Source organism: Piliocolobus tephrosceles, chromosome 2, assembly GCF_002776525.5.
Source record: "Piliocolobus tephrosceles isolate RC106 chromosome 2, ASM277652v3, whole genome shotgun sequence".
In the NCBI taxonomy this organism is placed as follows: domain Eukaryota; kingdom Metazoa; phylum Chordata; class Mammalia; order Primates; family Cercopithecidae; genus Piliocolobus; species Piliocolobus tephrosceles.
Window position 1 is genome coordinate 50718789 of NC_045435.1, and position 22653 is coordinate 50741441.

The window sequence follows — 22653 nt, forward strand, 5'->3', positions numbered from 1 at the left end:
TAGATAGATAGATAGATAGATAGATAGATAGATAGATAGATAGATAGATTTTTTTATTTTTATTATTTTACAAGAGTCTCGCTCTGTCTCCCAGGCTGGAGTGCAATGGTGCAGTCATGGCTCACTGCAACCTCCGCCTCCCAGGTTCCAGTGATTCTCCTGCCTCAGCCTCCCGAGTAGCTGGGACTACAGGCGCGCGCCACCATGCCCGGCTAATTTTTGTATTTTTAGTAGAGACGGGATTTTACCATGTTGGTCAGGCTGGTCTCGAACTCCTGACCTCAGGTGATCCGCCCCCAGCTCGGCCTCCCAAAGTTCTGGGATTACAGGCACGAGCCACCGCGCCCGGCCGATAGTTATATTAATCCTTCCTTTCATTTATGGATCTCAGGAAAAGGGCAGACTTGGTCGGGAGAGTAGACCCACCGAGCTTCAGATTCCAAAGCCCCCGGTCAGGGTCACTGCGGAAACCAGAGCCCCAGCCCTCTGGTCTCGGCGTCACTGGAGGATAGGGGCTGGGCCTCGGGAGGGCGGGGCGCGCCCTTTGGAAGGCGCGGAACTATTGTGAGAGCCGAGCGCGTTGCTGCCCGGAGGCTCCTACGCCACAGCCCGGCGGCTCTTACGCCACAGCCCGGCGGCTTGAGGGCCGGGCGCCGGAAGTGAGCTGTTCCGAGGCGCCGCTGGGAGCTGCCACGTCCGAGACCCGGAGCAGCCACCGCCGCAACCATGGTGAGTGTTGGGACTGAGGAGGTCGAGCAGCGTGAAGGCCACGGTCGCGGCCCTAACGGGTTCGTCGGCCGTGCTGAGTCCCAAATCCTAAGCTCCCCTCCACCGCTTAGAGATCTGGGGGGCTCTGGCCCCGTCCTTGCGGACCATTCCGAGGGGAGTCCAGAGGGAGGCCAAGGAACCTTCCTGACTGCGGGGCGCGCCGCTGCCGCGTCTCCTGCCAGCCTCCCTTCCTCCTCTTCCGTCAACAATTGAATACAAAACGAGAAACAGCAGAGGAGCTACTCTATACCGAGCCCTCAGCATTGTTCGTAATCTCAGCCTGCTAACATCCTTGTGAAGAAGGTGCCATTCTTCTCAACACTTTACAGATGAGAACACTTGAGGTTCGGAGACGTGGAGCCTCCTGCACAGCTGCTTAAGTGGTAGAACCGAGATTTGAATCCTCCTAACCATTCCTTTCTGCCGCCTACTACATCCCCTAGCAGAGATTGAACAGTTGCTCGGGGTAGGGCCCCCAAGTAGGATGGGCACCTCGGGAAACGTGAAGATGGCCTGAACGACCCTCCGAAGGCAGGGGCTCAGGGTTTTTTAAGTCTCTGTGGCATCTGCAGTGTACATTCACTCCACACTTACTCCTTGAGTGAATGAATGACTGAATGAGAACTAAAGAATGGAAGTATCTGGGCTGAGCCTGGCATATCTAGTACGTGCATTCTTTTAGAAACATGGGTGTGCCTCAGCAGCAGGTTTGAGGGAACCTGCAGGAACCTAGAAATCAGAACACTGTATTCTTGCTCTGCAGAGGGTTAGGTGTGAATCACTCACCTCTAGCTCTTCCACTGCAGGTTAGAGTTGAGGCCCTAATGCTCTGACATTGAGCTCATCCTAAATGAATTAACTCATTATCTGATTTCAAAGAGGTGAATTATTTGAGTGCAGGTGTTAACAGGGGCCAGATAACGCCAGGTCCCTGGGAAGAAGTACTCTAAGAAGTTCGTTCTCTCTCTCTCCCCCCACTACCCCCTTTCTCTCCCTCTCCCCCTCTCCCCCTTCCTGCCTCCTTCCTCCCTCCTTCCCTCCTTCCTCCCTCCTTCCCTCCTCCTTCCCTCCTTTTCTCTCCCCCTCCCTCTTTCCTCCCCCCCCCTTCTCTCTCTCTGTCTCATTCAGAAGCATGGTTCATCAACCGTGACTGATGGGTGAGAGTGGTTAGAATTAAATGCTGATTATTTCTAAGGTCCTTTGGTAACCTGGTTGAAACTACCTCTCAGTAAACCTTCTTCCTGAACCTACTTATCCTCAGCTTTACGGAACTCAGTGTAACAACTGCTTTACATTCTAGACAGGCAGCCTGGTGGAGTGAAGTTTTGTGGACTGGGAGTTAGAAGGTTAGGGAATGGGGCTCTTTTCCCAGTTCTGCCTTTAACTAGTTCTGTGACTTTGGCAAGTGCTTTCTCTTCTCTGGGCTTCTTCAGTTCCTTAGTCTGTTGTAGGTCTCTGATTGACTCTGCCCTTGGTACCCTGCCCTCCCCGCCTTCCCGTGCACTTTGTAACCTATACAGCTCGGCACATGGAGGAAACTCCTTATTGTCCTTACTTGCCTTTGCAGACTTCGGGGACCTGTTTTTTAGAGAGTCTAGAATTTGATGAGAGAACCTGTGCTTACTTGGTGTGTACCTCTTGAACTGCTTTGCAGCCATCCTCTTCCAGTGTCTGCCTTTCTGAAAACACAAGTCAAACTTTATACCTACAGGGCTTGTGCTGGAAAAGATGAAATGGGGAAAATGGTAAGAAATGTCTGTTCCACAATGAAACTTCTTTTAAGTGCTCTTTTCTGTCCCAAGAATTTAAGAGAATAGTGGTTGAGCAAAGAAAAAAAAAACAGCTTTTGTTCATTTACTTATTCATTCAGCAAATAGTCACTGAGTTCCTTCTATTTGCAAAGCACTGTGCTGGATGATTTGAGGGGATTTGAAACTGCAGATGGCTCAGACTATGGATCCAGGGAGCTCACCTTCTAGTGGGGAGAAGAAACAGCATAAAATGTTGTTTGTGGTCAGTGCTGAAGATGTGCAAGAGAGTCCAGCCATTTGAGGATCTGAGAATCTTCAAGAAAGGTGATGGGTGGCCCTTTTTGATCTGGACCTCAAAGAATGGAGAGGAGGGTGATGACCATGACACCATGTTCCAGCCCTACAAACTGTTCAGTCCTGGATCCCACTAGGTGATGAACCAGGGAGCAGCCTCAGGAAAAACTCTAATCAAGTCTCCCAGTCTGAAGTAATGACCCTGTTATGCATAAACTGCCTGGAACATCAGAGGCGCTGTTATCCAGGAAAGGAACACCAGCTGTAGCTCCCTTGGGGTCTGTCCTCACCCTTAAGAGTAGCCAGGACTGCTTGCCATTTCCCCACACACATCAGGCTCTCTCAGACCTCTTTGTCTCTCCTCATGTATTCCCTCTGCTTGGCTGCTTGGACTGGTATTTTCTCCTGTGCCACCTGCAAATTCCTACCCATCATCTAAGGCTCAATTCATGTCTACCACGCTACCACTCAGGCTCCTATGGGACACTCAAACCACCATTACAGAATTTATCTTGCCACACTAGCATTATTCGCGAGCTTCTCAAGGGCAAAAGTTCCTCTTTGTGTCTGTGTATCTAGTTCCTGGCACAGTGCTTGGCAAAAAGAAGGTACTTAGAATGAATGCTTACTGAGTGAATGAATGAATGAACGAACGAATGCAGTCGTTCGTTGAGATGGTTGTATTCTGCCATCAGTTACTTTACCAGCGATATCTTTGGTTCTAGGTGTCAGTAATTAACACTGTGGATACCTCCCATGAGGACATGATTGTAAGTATTAATATCACCCTCCCTGAAGGGCTGTGGACATGGGCATTTTTGTGGGAGGGAAGCAATTTGGGTTTTTCATTACCCCTTTCTGTTGATCATTCATGGATCCAGGGTGGCTTTGCAGTGGTTGCCCTCAGCCTGTAATCTCGGGGTATGGCTAGGCTCCCCAGCAGTGCCCTCTGAGTTGTTAGGACTGTGGCAGTCTGGTCACTCTTTGCTGGGAGGAACCTGGGAATAGTTTGCAGTTCTAGGCTGTCAGTGTTCCAGCCAACACAGTAACCTGCTCTCGGATGAAGGCTGAGTGGGTGCAGAGGTTTGACAATAGTCTTCCCACCTGTCTTCCTCCTGCTGTCACTTCTTAGCCCCACTGGAAAGGTGAGTGAAAGGAAGAGCGTGTAGAAAGATGACTCAATACAGAGGCAGAAGGTGGCCACAGTGAAAGCCCCAGGCAGAGCCCAGTCAAACCACCAAGACAATAGGCCAAGCACGGCCCTTTGAACCAGAAGTCGTACTCAGGGCATTTCCTGAGAGGTAAACACAGGGACACAGGGCTCAGTATAAGATGACAGGGCTGTAGGAGAAGGTCCAGAGGTTAAAGTCTACAGCAGGAAAAACAGACTCTCCTTCATTTAGGGCCAAGCAGCCTTTGAGCAAGACTCCAGACAGCTGACTGACAGTGTTTCATGTCAGGGTTCTTGCCCTCACAACCTGTCCACTAACAGTTGCTTTTCGGTTTCTGAGAGGTTGTCTGGTCCCAGAGTTGTATATTTCTCTGGATTCAGTCATGAGTGCTCTAGCTGTGAGACCACGCCTCCTTGGAGATAGCATGGCATCATGGGCAGGAAGACCCAATCTGAGACTCCCTAGCCAGTATCTTAACTTTTCTGAGCCAGCCTCAATTTACTTATGGGAAAAATAATAGATATGCTATCTACTTGTATGAGTTTGGTTTGAGAACTAGATGAGGCAAAGTAGTAATGATAAACATTTGCATGCTCACTGAGTATCAGGCCCCATGCTAAGTAGTTTTCTTTTCTTTTTTTTTTTTTTTTTTTTTTTTGAAACAAGAGTTTCACTCTTGTTGCCCAGGCTGGCGTGCAGTGGCGCAATCTCAGCTCACCGCAACCTCCGCCTCCCGGGTTCAAGCAATTCTCCTGCCTCAGACTCCTGAGTAGCTGGGATTATAGGCATGCGCCACCACACCCAGCTAATTTTGTATTTTTAGTAGAGACAGGGTTTCTCCATGTTGGTCAGGCTGGTCTCGAACTCCCAACCTCAGGTGATCCACCCACCTCAGCTTCCCAAAGTGCTGGGATTACAGGCGTGAGCCACCACGCCCAGCTGTACTTTTCATTCAATATCTTGTTTAACTGCATAACACATCTCAAGCACCCTTGAGACAGATGCTATCATTAACCTTATTTAAAGATAAGGGGGCCGGGCGCGGTGGCTCAAGCCTGTAATCCCAGCACTTTGGGAGGCCGAGACGGGCAGATCACGAGGTCAGGAGATCGAGACCATCCTGGCTAACACAGTGAAACCCCGTCTCTACTAAAAAATACAAAAAAACTAGCCGGGCGTGGTGGTGGGCGCCTGTAGTCCCAGCTACTCAGGAGGCTGAGGCAGGAGAATGGCGTGAACCCGGGAGGCGGAGCTTGCAGTGAGCCGAGATCGCGCCACCGTACTCCAGCCTGGGCGACAGAGCGAGACTCTGTATCAAAAAAAAAAAAAAAAAGATAAGGGAACTAAGGCCCATAGGATGTTGGTAAATAATAAAGATAAGGAAACTGAAGCTCAAGGAGATGAAGTATTTTCAGAGTTTGCACAGCAGGTAAACTAAGGAGACAGGATTTAGATCTGGAAGGTACTGTGTCCTGCCTCCTTCCACTGAGAAGCATGAGAAGTGCTTCAGAAAACCCCTGTACTGCCTGCCTTCCAAGAAACCCAAGGCCTGGTACAGTGGAGGGAGTTCCCAAAGAAAAATCAGGCTGTGTTCCTCGTGTAGGGAGGTGAGAATTTCCATCTGAGGCAGACAGAATGAGTGCCTTTGAATGGGCATAATCGCCCTTGGTGGCCGTGGGAGTGCAGCTGATAGTCCCGAAACTCCCAGGGTGGGACAGCTGGAGAAAGTGACATCCACTGGAATAGGCAGGGCTAGCAAGCAGGAGGGACCAGGGTGTTCAGTGCGGCGGGAGGCATGGTGCCTCAGAAACCATCATCCCGTGGACAAGGATATGCAGGCAGGGGCCAGGCCTAGTTCTGCATGCTCAGTCAGCATCAAGGAATTCGGTTCACGAGTGGTGAGAGCAGCGACACTTAAGGCATTGTGTTCCTTGGGTGGAAAGTGTGGGAAGCTCTGGGCACACCACTAGGGAAAAGGTCGAGCAGAAACCCCAAAACAAAGGTCCACAGAGGATCCAGGGGAGGGCTGGAAGAAAGAGCCCAAATATCTGAATGGAACCCTGTGTCCAGGCCAGAGCTGCATCACAGAGGACCTGGCTGGGGACTCCAGGCAGTCAGAGGCCCACTCCTTTGGCCTGTTCCCATGCATTAGCATCAGGTGCTAGGGCTGAGCTGAACCCAGGGGTATTCCCCTTTAGCCCACAGAGCTTAAGAACAGAGTAGGGCCTGAGAGGGTGGAGGAAGAAGAAGGCAGCTAGACCAACTTTTTTTCTCCCATACCCACCGTGTGGAACAGGAATGGAAGGGCCCTTCCCTGAGGTATGTAAAGGGTCTGTGACACCAGCTGGGTGTGGCTTGCTTTTCCCTTTCAGAGAGACACTGCCCGTTGGTGAAGTGAGAATGTCCACATGCTAGCTTCCTGCCTGAGGGTGATGATACTTTGAGATTAGATTGATTTCAGGGAGATTCTGGTCTGAACTAGACTCTGTGTGGTGACAGCCCTCACCCTACCTGCCCACCCACCCAGCCTGCAGGCCTCCCGAGCTGTCCTCCCTTTGCAGCACGACGCCCAGATGGACTACTACGGCACCCGCCTGGCAACCTGCTCATCAGACAGGTCCGTCAAAATCTTTGATGTGCGCAATGGAGGGCAGATCCTTATCGCCGACCTCAGGGGGTAAGTGCTGGCAAGCCCAGGGAAGGGCTGCAGGAATGATGTGGGTTCTCAGGCCCTGCTTCAAGCGTGGGAGCAAAGCATGGGAGCCCAGATTCAGAGCAACCCCAAAGTGCATTTAGCAGAGAGGACGCTGGGATCCCAGCCAGCCTGGCTGTCCTCAGCAGATGTCCCCAGGGATGATGCTGTTAAGGGCACAGGTGGATGCAGGTGTGAGTCTCAGCTCTGCCACTTTATATGTACCCATTAGAAGACCTTGGGCAAATGAGTCAGTTTCTGTCTCAGAGCCTTCATCTGCTCATCCTCAAAATTGGGCCAGTGCTACCTCCTGTCCAGCTAGTGCATGCAAGGCCCTGACGCAGGGCCCAGCACACAGTAAGTCTTTAGTGCAGGCAGCTACTGCTACTTTTAAAAGTGGTAAACAGTACCATTTCATGCAAGTTTAGCCAGTATGACCTAAAGCGTCACAAAAGCATCGCCGTAAGAATAAGGTAAGAATGCTATCATTTTATAAATCCCATTGTTCTGCCTGTTTGCCCGTGGCAGGTGTTCAGTGATTATTTACAAATGTTTGGCCTGCCCTGCTCCCTACTGAGATCTTGAGGAAATTCTGGCTCACTTTTATGGCCACATCTCTACTGCTTTCCCTCAGCTCACTGCCTTTCACATATTTGTGGGTTTTTCTGGGTGCTATGGATCTCCAAGGGTTCTGTGAGTAGAACTCAGGGGTTGATGAATTGGGACAGGGGGAAAAAAATGCATTTTCAGTGACTGATATTTAGCATTTCTTTCAATTATGGATGTAGGCCAGAAACTTCAGTAGTATTTGTAGTGCCTGTCACTTTGTCACCAGTAGAAGTCACAGATACTGTTATCACACATCACAGTTACTTAGCTACCTCAGAATATCACTTATGCTCATCACGACTTTGAAATTACAGTGGTTATTAGACCTGCCACTAGAGTTTGTTGCTTAAAGTGTTAACAAAGACATACATGCATCACTATCTCATAAATTGCTTTATAATATTTTGATAACAGGCTGGGCGAGGTGGCTCACTGCTGTAATCCTAACACTTTGGGAGGCCGAGGTGGGAGGATGGCCTGAGCCCAGGAGTTTGAGGCTGCAGTGAGCCATGATGGTGCCACTGCACTGCAGCCTGGGTGACAGGGCGAAACCCTTCTCAAAAAAAAAAAAGTTGATTAGTGTATAATTTATAATTGAATTTTCTTTATAAGCCTAGTTCTGTGTGTTTTGTGCATTATTCTGATGAGGGTCCATAACCTTCCACAGAATGCACAGGCAAGATTAAGAGCCATGACAGGTAGGTGCTCAGCACATGTTTGTTAACTGAATTAAAAAGCAGTTTTTAAACTAAGTCAGTGTCCATTTGGGGAAGTGGGCCCAGAAGTTCCCGTCTGTCTGAGTGTCAAATGATCAAGTGACTGAGGAGCCAAATCGGGCTTCTCTATGCAGGAGCCCCTGGGCAGGCAGAGAGCTGCCACAGTGCAGCTTGTTGGCCAAGGCAGTTATGTTTGCTGTGGCTCTGTCCCTTCTGCTGTTTTTCTTACATTCAAAGGATGTGAAATATTGGAGGGATAAAAAAAAATTCCCACCCCGTTCTTTTTTGCCTTAGTAAAAATTGTGCTAGTTGTTGGAAGTTTGAGTCTACTCACAGTTTCATTAGCAGCACCTTTGTAGGGACTGGGAATGTCCTGTTGTCCCAGCCAGAGGGAGGAGGAGACTTGAGTGTGTGCAGCCCTCAGTGAAGGAGTAAACCAGGAGCAGCACTAATAGCTAATGGGTGTTGAGTGGCTTTTTTCTTTCCTTCTACCAAGCATTGTTCCAAACTTTATGAAAGAATTCTTACTGATTTCTCCATTTTCAGGTAAAGAGACAAAAATATCCCTGCCTAAAGTCAAGAGCTAGTGAATGGGGGAATGGGCCTGGTCTCCTAACCACTAACTCTACCATGCTACTCTACCTCTTGAGTGCTAAGGTGCAAACTCTTCCCTGGACCAGAGAAATGGTCCCCATACAAAGCCTGGCACAGAGCATTTGCTCAGATAGTACGTGTTATCAGGTAAATGGATAAAGATCAGAAGAGAAGGGAAAGACATGCCTTTTGAACAAATTAAAAGAGTAGTGGAAAATACCAAAATGAAACCAATAATGCCTCCTCAGGAAGCTGACCGTCAGGAAGGATGAATAGCACGTGAGTCTACAAATATTTCCTGAGCACTTGTGGCTGGAAACCCTGGACCAATTAATGACTATGCTGTAGACAGTACATATAGACAGTGCTGGCTGCAGTCTGGACAAGTGAGGTTCCTGCCTGGCGGGGACAGGAAGGCTGACCCAGAGGCTCAACTCTGTCTCAAAGGCTCTGTGACCTTAGGTTGCTTAACCTCTTAGGACCTCAGGCTCCTCACTGTCCACTGAGCACCCCTTTTGAAGTGGCATTGTGTAGCTCTCCCTTTGAAGTTCTTAAGCAGTTCTGCCCTGATACATTGTCTCAGGGAGTCATTTAGTTCTGTCCAAAGTAGTGCCTGCGGAGGCGCTGTGGGTTCCTCTGGCCTCTCTCTCACTTTGCAGTCATGAGGGTCCTGTGTGGCAAGTGGCCTGGGCTCACCCCATGTATGGCAACATCCTGGCATCGTGCTCCTATGACCGGAAAGTCATTATCTGGAGAGAGGAAAATGGCACCTGGGAGAAGAGCCACGAGCACGCAGGACACGACTCCTCAGGTACACTGAGCATGGCAGCAGAGCAGGCGAGGGCACCACTGGGTAAAAAAGGAAGACTCTGTCCCGGCTGGAGCCCTGGCTCCCTGCCCCTCCTGGTGCCTCTTGTCTGTCCTCTGTCCCTTGAGCTTTGGTTGGCTTTTCTGCTAGTCTGTCTGCAGCTGAGTAAGGCCCTAAGACCTAAAGCCAGTCCAAAACAAATAAGAAAAGACAAGTGAGTTTCTCTTCAGGACTATTCATTTTAAGGACTACCCTTCAATCTCAGATTGTTGTCCTACCCAGTTTTTCGTTAGACAGACTGTAGGTTATGAAATCATGGTATTAGTAGGTGATAGGGTCTTTTCAGTGTCCTCAGTTGACCAAATTACGGCTTTCCCCAGTGACTCCTACAGTTGTTTGTGGTGGAAATTTAGTAAAACAGTAAATCTGTGGAAGGCGGGACCTGGGGCCGCGGTCTCCCTGCTTTGCTCACTGCACTCTCCCTCTTCCTACAGTGAACTCGGTGTGCTGGGCCCCCCATGACTATGGCCTGATCCTGGCCTGTGGGAGCTCAGATGGGGCCATCTCCCTGCTGACGTACACCGGCGAAGGCCAATGGGAAGTCAAGAAGATCAACAATGCTCACACCGTGAGTCCAGCCCCTGCCTTTCCTGCAGTGAGAGTGCTTGCCTTGCCCTGTGTCTGCAGGCTCCCTAGAAGGTGGTAGGGGAGGGTCCCTGCTGTGCAGTGGGCCGGGGAGGGGTCAGCTGACCAGACACGATTGCTGTAGAGCAGCTTTGGGCCTCTTTGCTCTGAAACCAGACCAGGCTGCACCGGCCTCTTTCAGCCCAGGCAGGACCTGGCACTGCTTCCTTGTTGTGTGCTCCCAAGCAGGGGAGGGCTGGGCACCAGGAAGGTGCAGCAGCAGCCTGCTCACTGCCACCTTAGCTATGGCTGCGTCCAGGTGACATGCCCTGCAGTAGTCATTGGGACCCTGTAGAATGGAGTGGTGCTATTAAAATTTTTAAAAAGTCTGTGAGCTATGCATACATTTAAGAAATATTAATATAAACAAGGTCATTCTTTACCCAACTTTTGATGAATTAGTGAGTGACAGCGGTCGTGATGTTGGTGGTTCAATCAAGGAATAAATGTTTGCAAAGCGAACATCAGTGTCCTACCTCCTACCACCACACAGTTCAAAAACCAACAATAACCAGTGTGGGGGGCTCATATGACTAATGCCACATCATTTGCTGTCATGCATCTGTATGATTATTGGATATTTTATGAGTTTTCTACAATAATTTGTATTTATTCTTTTTCTAATCTCATTCCAGTTCAGGGTCACAGGTGGCTGGAGCCTGTCCTGGCAGCTTAGGGCATGAGGCAAAAGCCAGCCCTGGACAGGATACCCTTCCACCAGCAGAGCACTCACACACGCCCCCACACTCACTCTGGGACAATGCACGCGCACCAGTGAAGCGAACATGCACATCTTTAGGGTGTGAAAGGAAACCAGAGGACCAGGAGAGAGCTCACGCAGACACAGGGAACGCACAGACTCCACACAGGCAGGGCCCCCGCTGGGAGTTTTTTTTTTTTTTTTTTATCTTGTCAACATTATAATGAAATGAAATTGAGGATCAGTTGTACGTAGAATCAGACAATCTGTGGTCTTTTGTGGCTGGCTTCTCCTACTTAGCATAATGAGTTCAAGTTTCATCCATATCATAGCGTGTATCAGCACTGTATTCCTTTTTATGGCTGGATAATACTCCATTGTGAATATAGACATTTTGTGTATCCATTCATCAGATGATTGATGTTCTTGGCCTTATGAACAATGCTGCCATGAACATTTGCAGATAAGTTTTTGCATGAACATAGGTTTTTAATTCTCTTGGGTCTATACCTGATGTGAAATTGCTGAGTCATATGGTAATTCTCTGTTTAACTTTTTGAGGAACTGCTAAACTGTTTTGCAAAGTAACTGTACCCTTTTACAGTCCCATCAGCAGTGTGTGAGGATTCTACTTTCTCCACATCCTCACTAACATATGTCTGTCATTTTGATTACAGCTGTCCTAGTGAATGTGAGGTGGTTATCTTACTGTGATTTTTTGGGTTTGTTTTGTTTTGTTTTTTTGAGACGGAGTCTTGCTCTGTCACCCAGGCTGGAGTGCAGTGGCATGATCTCAGCTCACTGCAATCCCCGCCTCCCAGGTTCAAGCAGTTCTCACGCCTCAGCCTCTTGAGCAGCTGGAACTATAGGCACACGCCACAAAACCCGGCTGATTTTTGTATTTTTAGTAGAGACAGGGTTTCACCATGTTGCCCAGGTTGGTCTCAAACTCCTGGCCTCAAGTGATCCGCCTGCCTAAGTCTCCCAAAGTGCTGGGATTACAGGTGTGAGCCACCGCACCCAGCCCTTATTGTGATTTTTATTTGCATTTTGCTAATCAAAGATGATGGTGAGCATCTTTTGGGGGCTTATTGGCCACTCGTGTATCTTCGGAGAAATGACCGGGAGGGGTTTGTACTCCAACACCGAGTGAATGCACGTGGCCCACAGAAAGGCTGAAGGGGCGGGAAGAAATCTGAGCTCTGTGATCCTCCAAAGCAAGCCTCCGGGACAGGCCCCCTCAGGAAGAGGCACTGCTGGAAATGAAATCACAGTTGAGCTGGACAGGGACACAGGAAAGGAAGTATGAGATATAGACCAACATGGGGAAGAGAAACAAAGACAGGAACTCCTGAAAGCCATCTCCCACATTTTTTAACACTATACAGAAACGAGGGAGAGTTCTGAGCTTAGACTTTCCTGAGCCTTTCTTATCAGGAAAACTCATCTCACCTAAAAATAACAGAAAAGTCTTTGAAGTGAAATTGCTTACAAAGTTATTATATAAGAAACAAGAATATGCAAAATACCCTCCCTGTGGACAGTGAGAGGGCGTTAGAAAGATACGCCCACAGAACAGAGCCAAGCTGTAACCTGCTATTTCACATCAAGCCAGGTGACATTCTAACAATACAAAGCACGACAGAATAGTGTAAATCAACATTGTAAAAATCAGAAATAAGGCGACAGAACTCAGGAAAGAATTAGAAATAAAATCATTTCAGAAGTGAAGACTAAGTTAGATGAAATGCAAGTGTCAATAAACACAGCAGATCCTGCCTGAAAAGGATAAACAGTGTGAAAAAGGAAACATTTCAAGAGCAAAAAAGTGAAGAGGTAAAAAGGTTTTGAGCAAAAGTAAAGACAGGCAGAAGGGTCAAACATATGAATACTAGGAGTCCCTGGAAAGGAAAACAGAACAAAACCAAGAAGTAATCCAGAAAACTTTCTTAAAATTAAAAAATGAAGATTTGAAACTTCAGATTGAGAGATCATACCCTACACTTAACAATATCAGCCAGGTGCAGTGGCTCAGCCTGTAATCCCAGCACTTTGGGAGGCTGAGGCAGGTGGATCGCCTGAGGTCAGGAGTTCAAAACCAGCCTGACCAACATGGCGAAACCCCGTCTCTACTAAAAATACAAAAATTAGCCGGACGTGGTGGTGCACACCTGTAATCCCAGCTACTCGGAAGGGTGAGGCAAGAGAATTGGTTGAACCTGGGAGGCAGAGGTTGCAGTGAGCCGAGATCACGCCATTACACTCCAACCTGGGCGATAGAGCAAGACTCTGTCTCAAAAACACAAAACAAAAAAACAAGGCCAGGCGAGCTGGTTCAGCCTGTAATCCTAGCACTTTGGGAGATGGAGGTGGGAAGATTGTTTGAGGCCAGGAGTTCGAGAACAACCTGGCCAACATAGTGAGACCCTGTCTCTAAAAAAAAATAAAAATCAACCCAGCATCACCAACAAAAAGATATAATTCTCGTAAAATTATTTAGACTTTAAATTTTGGGGGGTTCTAGAGAAAAGGAACCTTGTGACTTAAAGAGGAAAGGCAATTAGGTTATTGTCAGACTTTTCAATAGTAAGGATTGGTGCCAAAGAAAAAAGAATAACATGTTTAAAATACTCAAGGAAAGACAGTATGGGCCAGGGATTTATAACCAGGAAAATTGACTTTCAGGTTCACACAAAGACTTATACACAAAAGTTGATAGCAGCTTTATTAGCCAAAAACTGCAAATAGTCCACATGTCCGTCAACAGGTAAATGATAAGTTGTGATATATCCATACTTTGGAAATACTGCCAGCATTAAAAAGAAATGACTTAACACAATAAGAAGATGAATAAATTTCAAAATAATTACGCTGAGCGAAAAAAAGAAAAAAAAGGACACACTGTGATTCCACTGCTGTAATACCTAGGAAGTGCAGCTGAGCAGGCCCATGGTCACCAAGATTGGGGGCTGCAGGATGGGGAGATGGATTACCAGGGGATCGAGGAAACTTTCTGGAATGATGGGCATGTTCCTTATCTTGATTGAGGTGATGTGATGATCCTACAGGGTATATTTTTGTCAAAATTCACCAAATCATGCTCTTAATACGCAGTTTATGTCAATTATACCATATCAAAGCTGTTTTTAAAATTAGCTTTCTAGTGTAAAGAATATGAACTATTATCAATATGCAAGAATTCAGGGACTATTCTGGAGGCGGAGCTTGCAGTGAGCCGAGATCGCGCCACTGCACTCCAGCCTGGGCCACAGAGCGAGACTCCGTCTCAAAAAAAAAAAAAAAAAAAAAATTCAGGGACTACTGTTTCTAGGAGCCCTTCCCGAGGAATCTACTAGAGGATACATATCACACAACAAAAATGACTACAAAGACTTCAGCATAAATATATAGAACTAAGACTAAAGGAGGGTTAAAAGGCTGGGCCCACGGCGGACACGGTGGCTCACACCTGTAATCCCAGCACTTAGGGAGGCTGAGGCAGGTGGATCACCTGAGGTCAGGAGTTCGAGACCAGCCTGACCAACATGGTAGAATCCCATGATGTGGTTTGGCTGTGTCCCCACCCAGATCTCATCTTGAATGCCCACGTGTTATAGGGGGTACCTGGTGGGAGGTGGTTGAGTCATAGGAGGAGGTCTTTCCCATGCTGTTCTGTTCTCTTGATAGTGAGTAAGTCTCACAAGATCTGGTTCTATGAGGAGGAGTTCGCCTGCACAGGCTCTCTCCCTTTTTGCTGCCATCCACGTGAGATGTGACTTGCTCCTCCTTGCCTTCTGCCATGATGGTAAGACCTCCCCAGCTATGTGGAACTGTGAGTCCATTAAACCTCTCTTTTTTTTGTAAACTACCCAGTGTCAGGTATGTCTTTATCAGCGGTGTGAAAATGGACTAATACACCCCGTCTCTACTAAAAATACAAAAATTAGCCAGGCGTAGTGGCACACACCTGCAATCCCAGCTACGCAGGAGGCTGAGGTAGAAGAATCACTTGAACCTGGGAGGTGGAGGTTGCAGTGAGCCAAGATCGTGCCTCTGCACTCCATCCTGGGTGACAGAGCCAGGCTCCGTCTCAAAAAAAAAGAAAAAAAAAGGCAGTGGCTCACACCTATAATCCCAGTAATTTGGGAGTCCGAGGTGGGAGGATCGCTTGCACCTAGGAAGTTTGAGGCTGCAGTGAACCATGATCATACCAACCTGCCCTTCAGCCTGGGTGACAGTGAGACCCTGTCTCAATAAAAAAAAAAAAAAAGTTTTTGTTAATAATAAAGAGGAGAATCAGTCATCTTTGGAAAGTGACAGAACCAGTTCAGAAAGAATCAAGCGTTTATCCAGGCTTTCCTTTCTGACCTTGTATTAGTCTGTTTTCATGCTGCTGGCAAAGACATACCTGAGACTGGGCAATTTCCAAAGGAAAGAGGATGGAGAACTCAGTTCCACGTGGCTGGGGAAGCCTCACAATCATGGCAGAAGGCAAGGAGGAGCAAGTCACGTCCTACGTGGATGGCAGCAGGCAAAAGAGAGAGCTTGTGCAGAAAAACTCCCATTTTTAAGATCGTCAGATCTAATGAGACTTATTCACTATCACGAGAACAGCATCGGAAAGACTTGCCCCCCTGATTCAGTTACCTCCTACTGGGTCCCTCCCACAACACGTGGGAATTCAAGATGAGATTTGAGTAGAGACACAGCCAAACCGTATCAGACCTCTACCCCTGGGTAATCGAATAGTTAATGAGAAGTACCCCTATCTGGAGCATTCCATGGAATAAATGACAAAGAAAGGATAGAATTAGAGTATCACCATTTTGCAAGCCCCAGTGAATTAAGAGAAGCCTGAGTTATTGACAGCTGTTAATATAAGAGACAAGCTAACATGCCTCCTGATGAGAGAACACACCAGCTCTAGTCTTGGCCAAAGGGATCACACCTGAGTCTGTCCAGTCTTGGCTCCAGCTGACAGTTGTCAGGAATTCAGAGGAACATATTGAACTGCATATAAAGCAACAAAACCCAGACCGAGAGACTATAGACTCTCTTCAGCAGAAAAATTGTAAGGAAAAAAATCAGAGGAGGAATCTGCAAAGTAGGAGATGTAAAAAAAAAAAATCCAAAAAAATGTTTAATGGATAAGACTGTAGTGTCAAGGGATGCACATTTGGGTGATAAAATGGGGGGAAATTGGGTTAGAAGTCAGGCCAGTGGTTACTTAGAGGGAGCTGTGATTAGGAAGGGCATAATGACAGGGCTTTTCAGGCAGGTGGCAGAATTTTTGTTTCTTGATCTATTTATAATAAAAGATTTTTCAAAAAAAAAAAAACTCCAATGTACCATTCTTTCATGTGTTTAAAAAATGTCCTGTTTCTTAAATTTGTGGGCGTTCTTAATTTCTACTTTTAGTGCACACTGCAGAAAAATGCACACACAGTTGGGATCCTTGAGGGAGAATTCTGAGCAGTGGACCACATGATGAGTGCTTCATGTCAGCCTTCACACAGTCCAGTTCTGAGAAGCGGAGGAGAGAGGGACAGCAGGCTTGGGTCTGCGAAAGCAGTGTTCTCTTGCAAGGCAGAGTCACCATGTGTTCCATCTTTACAGATTGGCTGCAATGCCGTCAGCTGGGCCCCTGCTGTTGTACCTGGAAGCCTCATAGACCAGCCTTCGGGGCAGAAACCCAATTACATCAAGAGGTTTGCATCAGGTGGCTGTGACAACCTCATCAAGCTGTGGAAGTAAGTAGGGATATGTGGCCTTCTCTTTGAGGGGACATTTCTACCCTTTACCCTACTCACCATGACTCAGCCACACTCACAAGAAACAAAGTCACCTTTCTTTCTCCCTCCTGCCAGTAAAATACTGTTTTCAATCTGTCGAGGACATCCTTGAAAAACAACACAACACCTGTTCACCTAATTCCCAACTGTTGGAGCTGACTCTTTGGCTGTGGAAGCAGAGCATTTCCTGGAGGGTTTTTTTTTTACAGCTGGGGTGAAGGGAGTAAAATGCCACAAACTCCATGAAAGAAAGAAGAAAGATGGAATCGCTTCTCCACCCCAGGCAGAGCCTGTCGGGTAGGGGAGGAGTTGAGGTGTGGGAAAGGCCCCCAGGCAGCTCCCTGCTGATTCTCTTTCTGTCCCCCCTGTTAGGGAGGAGGAGGACGGCCAGTGGAAGGAGGAGCAGAAGCTAGAAGCGCACAGTGACTGGGTTCGAGATGTGGCCTGGGCCCCCTCCATCGGCCTGCCCACCAGCACCATCGCCAGCTGCTCCCAGGTCAGCCCAGGGCCATGAGAGCATCTCTTGTCATTTAGTCTCGAGTCAGGCCCATCAGCTGTTAGTCTCCTTAGCGGAAAGTCCTCTGTGAAGGTAAAACAGGCACCTTTGGCCCAGAGCACAGGGAGTCAGGTCATCATGTGGGGAACTGTTGGTCAGAAGCCACAAGTGGTCTGCCTCCGCTGAGATGAGACAGCTACAACAGAACCAGCACCAAGAAGGAGGCGGATTCGGGATGCATTTTCCCTCCTGACCCTTGTGAGACTGGGGAGCCAAGGTGCCCAGGTGCAGTCCGAGTGTTCCCAAGCAACGATGGGGCAGGATGGGAAGGGATGGGAATTCTAGGCTCAGCTACCGAGCCACCCTTCCCAGACAGCAAGGACTGCCAAGGGCGAGCCTTCAGTTATATGCCACCACCCTAGAGGGAGCCAGCCAGGCCTTTCACATCATAGGAACCTGTTTGGTTTGGTTCTAAATTTGAGATTTTTGTGCTTTTTTACTTGTGCCTTCTCATTCTCAGAGCTTGGTTTTTGGAGAGCTCTGCCCATTCAGTTGAGAAGGTATAGACAGACAGTGGAAGTCACTTGGCAGGCATCAGGAAAACCCCAGAGAAAATCTGAGTTAGCAACGCAGAGTCCACCTCCGAAACCCGGATGAGAAAAGGAATCCGGGACACTCTTGACCAGTGTGAAGAGACAGAAGCAAAGCTGTGGATGCCCCAGAGGTCCTTGGCTCCCCTTTGAATCCCCCACCCTGTGCCTGCAGAGAGGTGCCGTGTGGCTCTAGATTGGGAGGACATCACAAACGCAGAGTTTCGTCCCCATCTCCTGACTCTATCCTGTTTCTTCCTAGGACGGTCGTGTGTTCATTTGGAACTGTGATGATGCCTCAGGCAATACGTGGTCCCCTAAATTGTTGCACAAGTTCAATGATGTGGTGTGGCATGTGAGCTGGTCCATCACAGCCAACATCCTGGCTGTCTCCGGTGGAGACAATAAGGTACATACCCATTCCCCGCAGCTTGGTGGACACGGCCTGTTGGTCTTCACCCCACCCACTAGAGAGCGCACTTGACATTCCCACCTGACTGCAGGCTGGGAAGGAGCCTTAGCCAGGGCTGTGTGCTGAGTGTGCCTCTTAGTTACATCATTAATGTCACAGCCCCTGAGGTAGTATTAATATGTCCCCCTTTCACAGATGAGGAAAGAAGCTGACAGAGGCAATTTGACTTGCACGGGGGTCCCAAAACTATGAGGTAGCAGAGCAGTCAGGCTCATCACCCTGCTAACCATTTGGTCACCTCATGGTGATGTTCAATTAGCTGTGCCAAAAAAGTGTATGAGAACCCATAAACAAAAGCGAGAAGATTGGGGATTTTTTTTTTTTTTTTTTTGTCCCTAACACTTAAAAGGCTTTTTAAAAATCTGTAGGGTTTATGAATACTTGTGATGCTGGTAAGAGTCAGGTACACAGTGGGTGCATTGAAAGAGTTTGCGTTTTGCAGCTATAAAGAGTTCTGGAGACCAGCTGCACAGGGATACAAATGTACATCACACAACTGGACTGTGCAGTTAAAAGTGGCCAAGATCATTTTATGTTACGTGTATTTTACAATTAGAAGGAAAAACTACCTGCAGAAAGGAAGCAGTAACAAGCCACAGCCATCTGCCCCGCTGAATTCCCCTATAAGACAGAGGATCTCTAACTCCATAGGGTCAGTTCCACATGGAGTGGCTGTGCTGCGTTTTCAGGCACATCTGCTCTGGTCTGAAGTGCGAGTTGGTCTGGATCCTGCCAGCCCTTGCTGCTTCTCTCCCTTGCCTGTGTTGGTCTTTTACTGTTTCCCAGTGGCCACTCTGGCTCCATGTCTTACCTTTCATTTGTGTGGCTCACAGCACAACCAACACAGGCAAGGCAGAGAAGCAGCTGATCTCCAGAACTCTTTTCAACTGCAAAATTGAAACTCCGTACCCATGAAATAACTCCCTTCCCCACTGCCCACCCCCGCAGCCCTGGCAGCCACCCTTCTCCTTTCTGTCTGTGTGAATGTGACTGCTCTAGGGAACTATCTAAGTGGGATCATACAGTATTTGTCCTTTTGCGACTGGGTTATGTCACTTAGCAGTATGCCTTTAAGGTTCCTCCATGCTGTATGTAGCATGTGTCAGAATTCCTTCCTTTGTAAAGCTAAGTAGTGTTGCATTGTTTGGACAGCCCACACCCCATTTCTACACTCATCCCTCCACCAGCGGGCACCTGGGCTGCTGCCACCTCATAGCTATTGCGAATAGTGTGGCTGTGAACATGGGCGTGCAGATTTGAGAGCCTCTGCAGGCAGCTTTTCTGACCGAGGGTCCCTTTCATCTACAGTGGTCCCAGAAAGATCTAGTAGGCCCCCTCTCAAAGCCATATTTCTAGTGAGTGCCAGAGTCGGGACTACAACCCAGGTTTGATGGCACTCAGGACAGACCAAGGGACCAGATTGCCTCAAACAGGCCCACAGTGATTTTTACAAGGCTGTAAGCAAGTGCCTGGCTATACATGCAATGTTTTGGGGTCCCCATCACTATGCATTTAGGCTTCTTGCTTTTTCCTTCTTTATAAGCCTGTTTCCTTTTGCTGTCTCCATAGCACCCTGAGCTAAAGGACTTAAATGTTTTCAGTCCCAGAGCTTTCTGTGGTGTGTTGAGTGAATAAAGTTTGTCCCTGAAGCAAGAGTTCTTAAAATCAAAATCATTTTCATTTTTAATCAGACTAATATATGTACATAGCTTTAGATGGTTTTTGTTTTTTGTTTTGTTTTGAGATCGAGTCTCACTCTGTCATCCAGGCTGGAGTGCAGTGGCAGTCTTGGCTCACTGCAACCTCCGTCTCCTGGGTTCAAGCGATTCTCCTGCCTCAGCCTCCCCACTGGGAGATTACAGGTGCCTGCCACCACGGCCAGCTAGTTTTTTTGTGTGTATTTTTAGTAGAGACAGGGTTTCACCATGTTGGCCAGGCTGGTCTCGAACTCCTGGCTTCAGGTGATTCACCCATCTCAGCCTCCCAAACTGCTGGGAGCCACCACGCCCGGCCTAGATTGATTTTTTTTTTTTTTTAAGCAGCCTCCTAATTTTCACTCTCCAGGGGCAAACCTTTTCAGCTCTTAGCTATTTCTTACAGTTTACTTCAGTGTAGAAACAGCATACTGATCTGTTACCTTCCTCTACCACAGTAGTTTTCAAACTGCAGCGTTGTTAAACCTGTTAAAACAGATTGCCAGCCCCACCCCCGGAGCTTCTTAATCAGTTGTTCCAGGCCCCAAGAATCTGCAGTTGTAGCAAGTTCCCAGGTGACCGATGCTCTGGTCTGGGGACCACACTTCGCAAACCCTGCTCCCTGCCACCCCATATCCTCTCACTGTAGCTCTGTCACAGTTTGGTGAAAACAGTATCCTGTGTTGACATCATCATCCACAGCTGCTGTTATTGTTACTCCTTTTTTTCTGTGAGTTTTTATTCCTGGACTCTCGTTTTGGTGGGATTCAGTGGAGGAGGAACATGCTCCGTTCATACACAAGCCTCTGGGCAGTGGTTCTTGATGGGGATGAGGCTCATATTTAGGGGACAGCGGAGGGAAGGCCTCAGACCCATGATAATGTTTGTGCACTGACTTGACTTGCAGGTGACCCTGTGGAAGGAGTCGGTTGACGGGCAGTGGGTGTGCATCAGTGATGTCAACAAGGGCCAGGGCTCCGTGTCAGCGTCAGTCACAGAGGGCCAGCAGAACGAGCAGTGACAAGACAGGTGGGGCCTGGCTCCCCACCCGCCAGCTCCAGGACTGCCCCTTCCTGGGCCAACTGACCAAACAACTGGGAAGAGCCCCCAACTCCAACAGGATTGTTTTCCCAGGAGGAGTTACAGATGCAGCCACAGATTGATCATCTGCCTTAATGATCGGAGATGCTTTGTCATCTGCTGTCCAGCTAAAAGCGCTCATGTTATGAGGAAGAAACTACAAATGAAGTTCAAATCTATTTTAAACTATTTTGGGCCATTTTTATGTACCTTTGGGTTCAGGCATTATTTGGGGGGTTTTGTTTCCAAAATAACTAAATAAATAAAGTCATATTGCTTATAATTCCCGCTGCGTTTTCCTAACCACACCCACCCCCCCCCCCCCCCCCCCCAGCTCAGTTTGACTCTTGTCGGTCCATGCACTAGAACAATGTTCACAAAGGCCATGGCTGTGATGGCCTGGCAGAACCCCACCCACAAAGGTGGCTTGTCACTGCATGAGCATCTCTTTGATTCAGTTTATACTGAAAGCACCATACAGAGCACTGGACTCAGCCTTTGGTGACAAGGACTGTAGCCCTGGCTCTGCTGCTTAACCTCTCAGTACACGTCTTCTGCAGAATGGGACTAATACAGTCTGCCCTACAGGATGGCTGCAGGACTCAAATGAGCTAGCGCATCTGGTGACCCACAAAATGCCATGCAGATGCAAGGTGATATTAACCAGACACCAATAGCTATGAGGCTGGCCCAGAGAGTGGGCACAATTCATTCAGTTTATTGACCCTATCAGGGAAAGGAGAGCCCTGTGATGGGAGACCTAACTGACCCTGAACCAGGTTTTCAGCAGAGGCCCTGTGACCCTGACAATTGCCATAGCCATCACTGAGCCTGCAGTGAGCCAGACACTACCCTGGATCTTTCACACATTCACCGATTTAAACAACACAAGAACCTTGTGTGGGTGTCCCCAGTTCACTAATGAGGAAGCGCTCAGAAGGTAGAAGCCCTGCCCAGGACTGTGCAAACGTAAAGCCAGCACCTGGGTCTGGCCTGTCTGAAGAGTTACTCCCCACTGTAGCATCAGGGTGGGAGCTGGGGGGCTCTCAGCTGTAATCCAAGGGTGCTTCTCACACCAAACCTTTGTATGAATCGGCCCAGATTAAAGGTCAGCCCACTCACCTCAGGACCCCTAGTCTTCCTAATTCTTGTCCTTCCGTCCTTTCTCAGCAGCAAAACACCCTTTTAAAAAAAATAAAATAAAATAAATCTTTGATCATACTATGTAACATGCAAAAAAGTGAAACCACTTTGGTTAAAGGTGAGGATAGAGAGGCCATGGCCTGGTTAAAGGTGAGGATAGAGAGGCCATGGCCTGGCCCAGTGAGCCTCCCAAGTCACTCCACAAAACCCAAGCCTTCTGAGACCAACATGAAAACAGCTGCTTCCTTCCTTCCATTACTCAGAAAAGCAAAGCCCAGGAAGGCACCTTCACGTGCACTACTGAGCGTCGAGTTCTACACTGAATCCTTGAGCCACATCCACATCTGCCTCCCTGATACGCTCTGTGCTCCTCAAGCCTGGGCCTGGGCTTCCTATGGTGCTGGCTGCTGTCACCAAGTAACTACCGAGAAGGAACTAGTCCCGTGTCACTCTGGGTTGCCGGTAGGTTAACGGGTCCCTGGCTGTGTGCTCTATTTGTAACTCGCACCACCAAGGATCGGTTAAGATAATTGGGGGTTAAATGAAGTTTGCACCATAATAGTTGTTCATGCTTACAGTGGCAACACATTAACCATTC

At 48.2% G+C, this 22653-nt stretch overlaps 1 protein-coding gene across 3 annotated transcripts; it reads left to right on the plus strand.

The window, feature by feature from the left end:
• The first annotated feature begins 612 nt into the window (after window positions 1-612).
• SEC13 (SEC13 homolog, nuclear pore and COPII coat complex component) lies at window positions 613-21195 on the plus strand. 3 transcript variants are annotated; one of them, XM_023218447.3, is made up of 10 exons: window positions 672-729; window positions 2480-2513; window positions 3539-3583; window positions 6547-6662; window positions 9256-9407; window positions 9899-10032; window positions 16405-16538; window positions 16953-17076; window positions 17929-18075; window positions 20740-21195. In XM_023218447.3, exons 2-10 carry the CDS (start codon window positions 2502-2504, stop codon window positions 20851-20853), a joined length of 978 nt encoding a protein of 325 aa, XP_023074215.2. In that variant the 5' UTR covers window positions 672-729; window positions 2480-2501; the 3' UTR covers window positions 20854-21195. The 3 variants fall into 3 exon arrangements, with proteins under 3 accessions (XP_023074216.2, XP_023074217.2, XP_023074215.2); XM_023218448.2 differs by lacking the exon at window positions 2480-2513 and having other exon boundaries at window positions 613-729; XM_023218449.3 differs by lacking the exon at window positions 2480-2513 and having other exon boundaries at window positions 661-729; window positions 6513-6662.
• The last annotated feature ends 1458 nt before the right edge of the window (window positions 21196-22653 follow it).

Excerpts from the sequence above, each read along its gene's own strand:
- SEC13 (XM_023218447.3), top strand. Across the intron at positions 16,539-16,952 it reads AACCTCATCAAGCTGTGGAA|GGAGGAGGAGGACGGCCAGT; the intron begins GTAAGTAGGGAT and ends CCCCCCTGTTAG. Across the intron at positions 18,076-20,739 it reads TCTCCGGTGGAGACAATAAG|GTGACCCTGTGGAAGGAGTC; the intron begins GTACATACCCAT and ends CTTGACTTGCAG.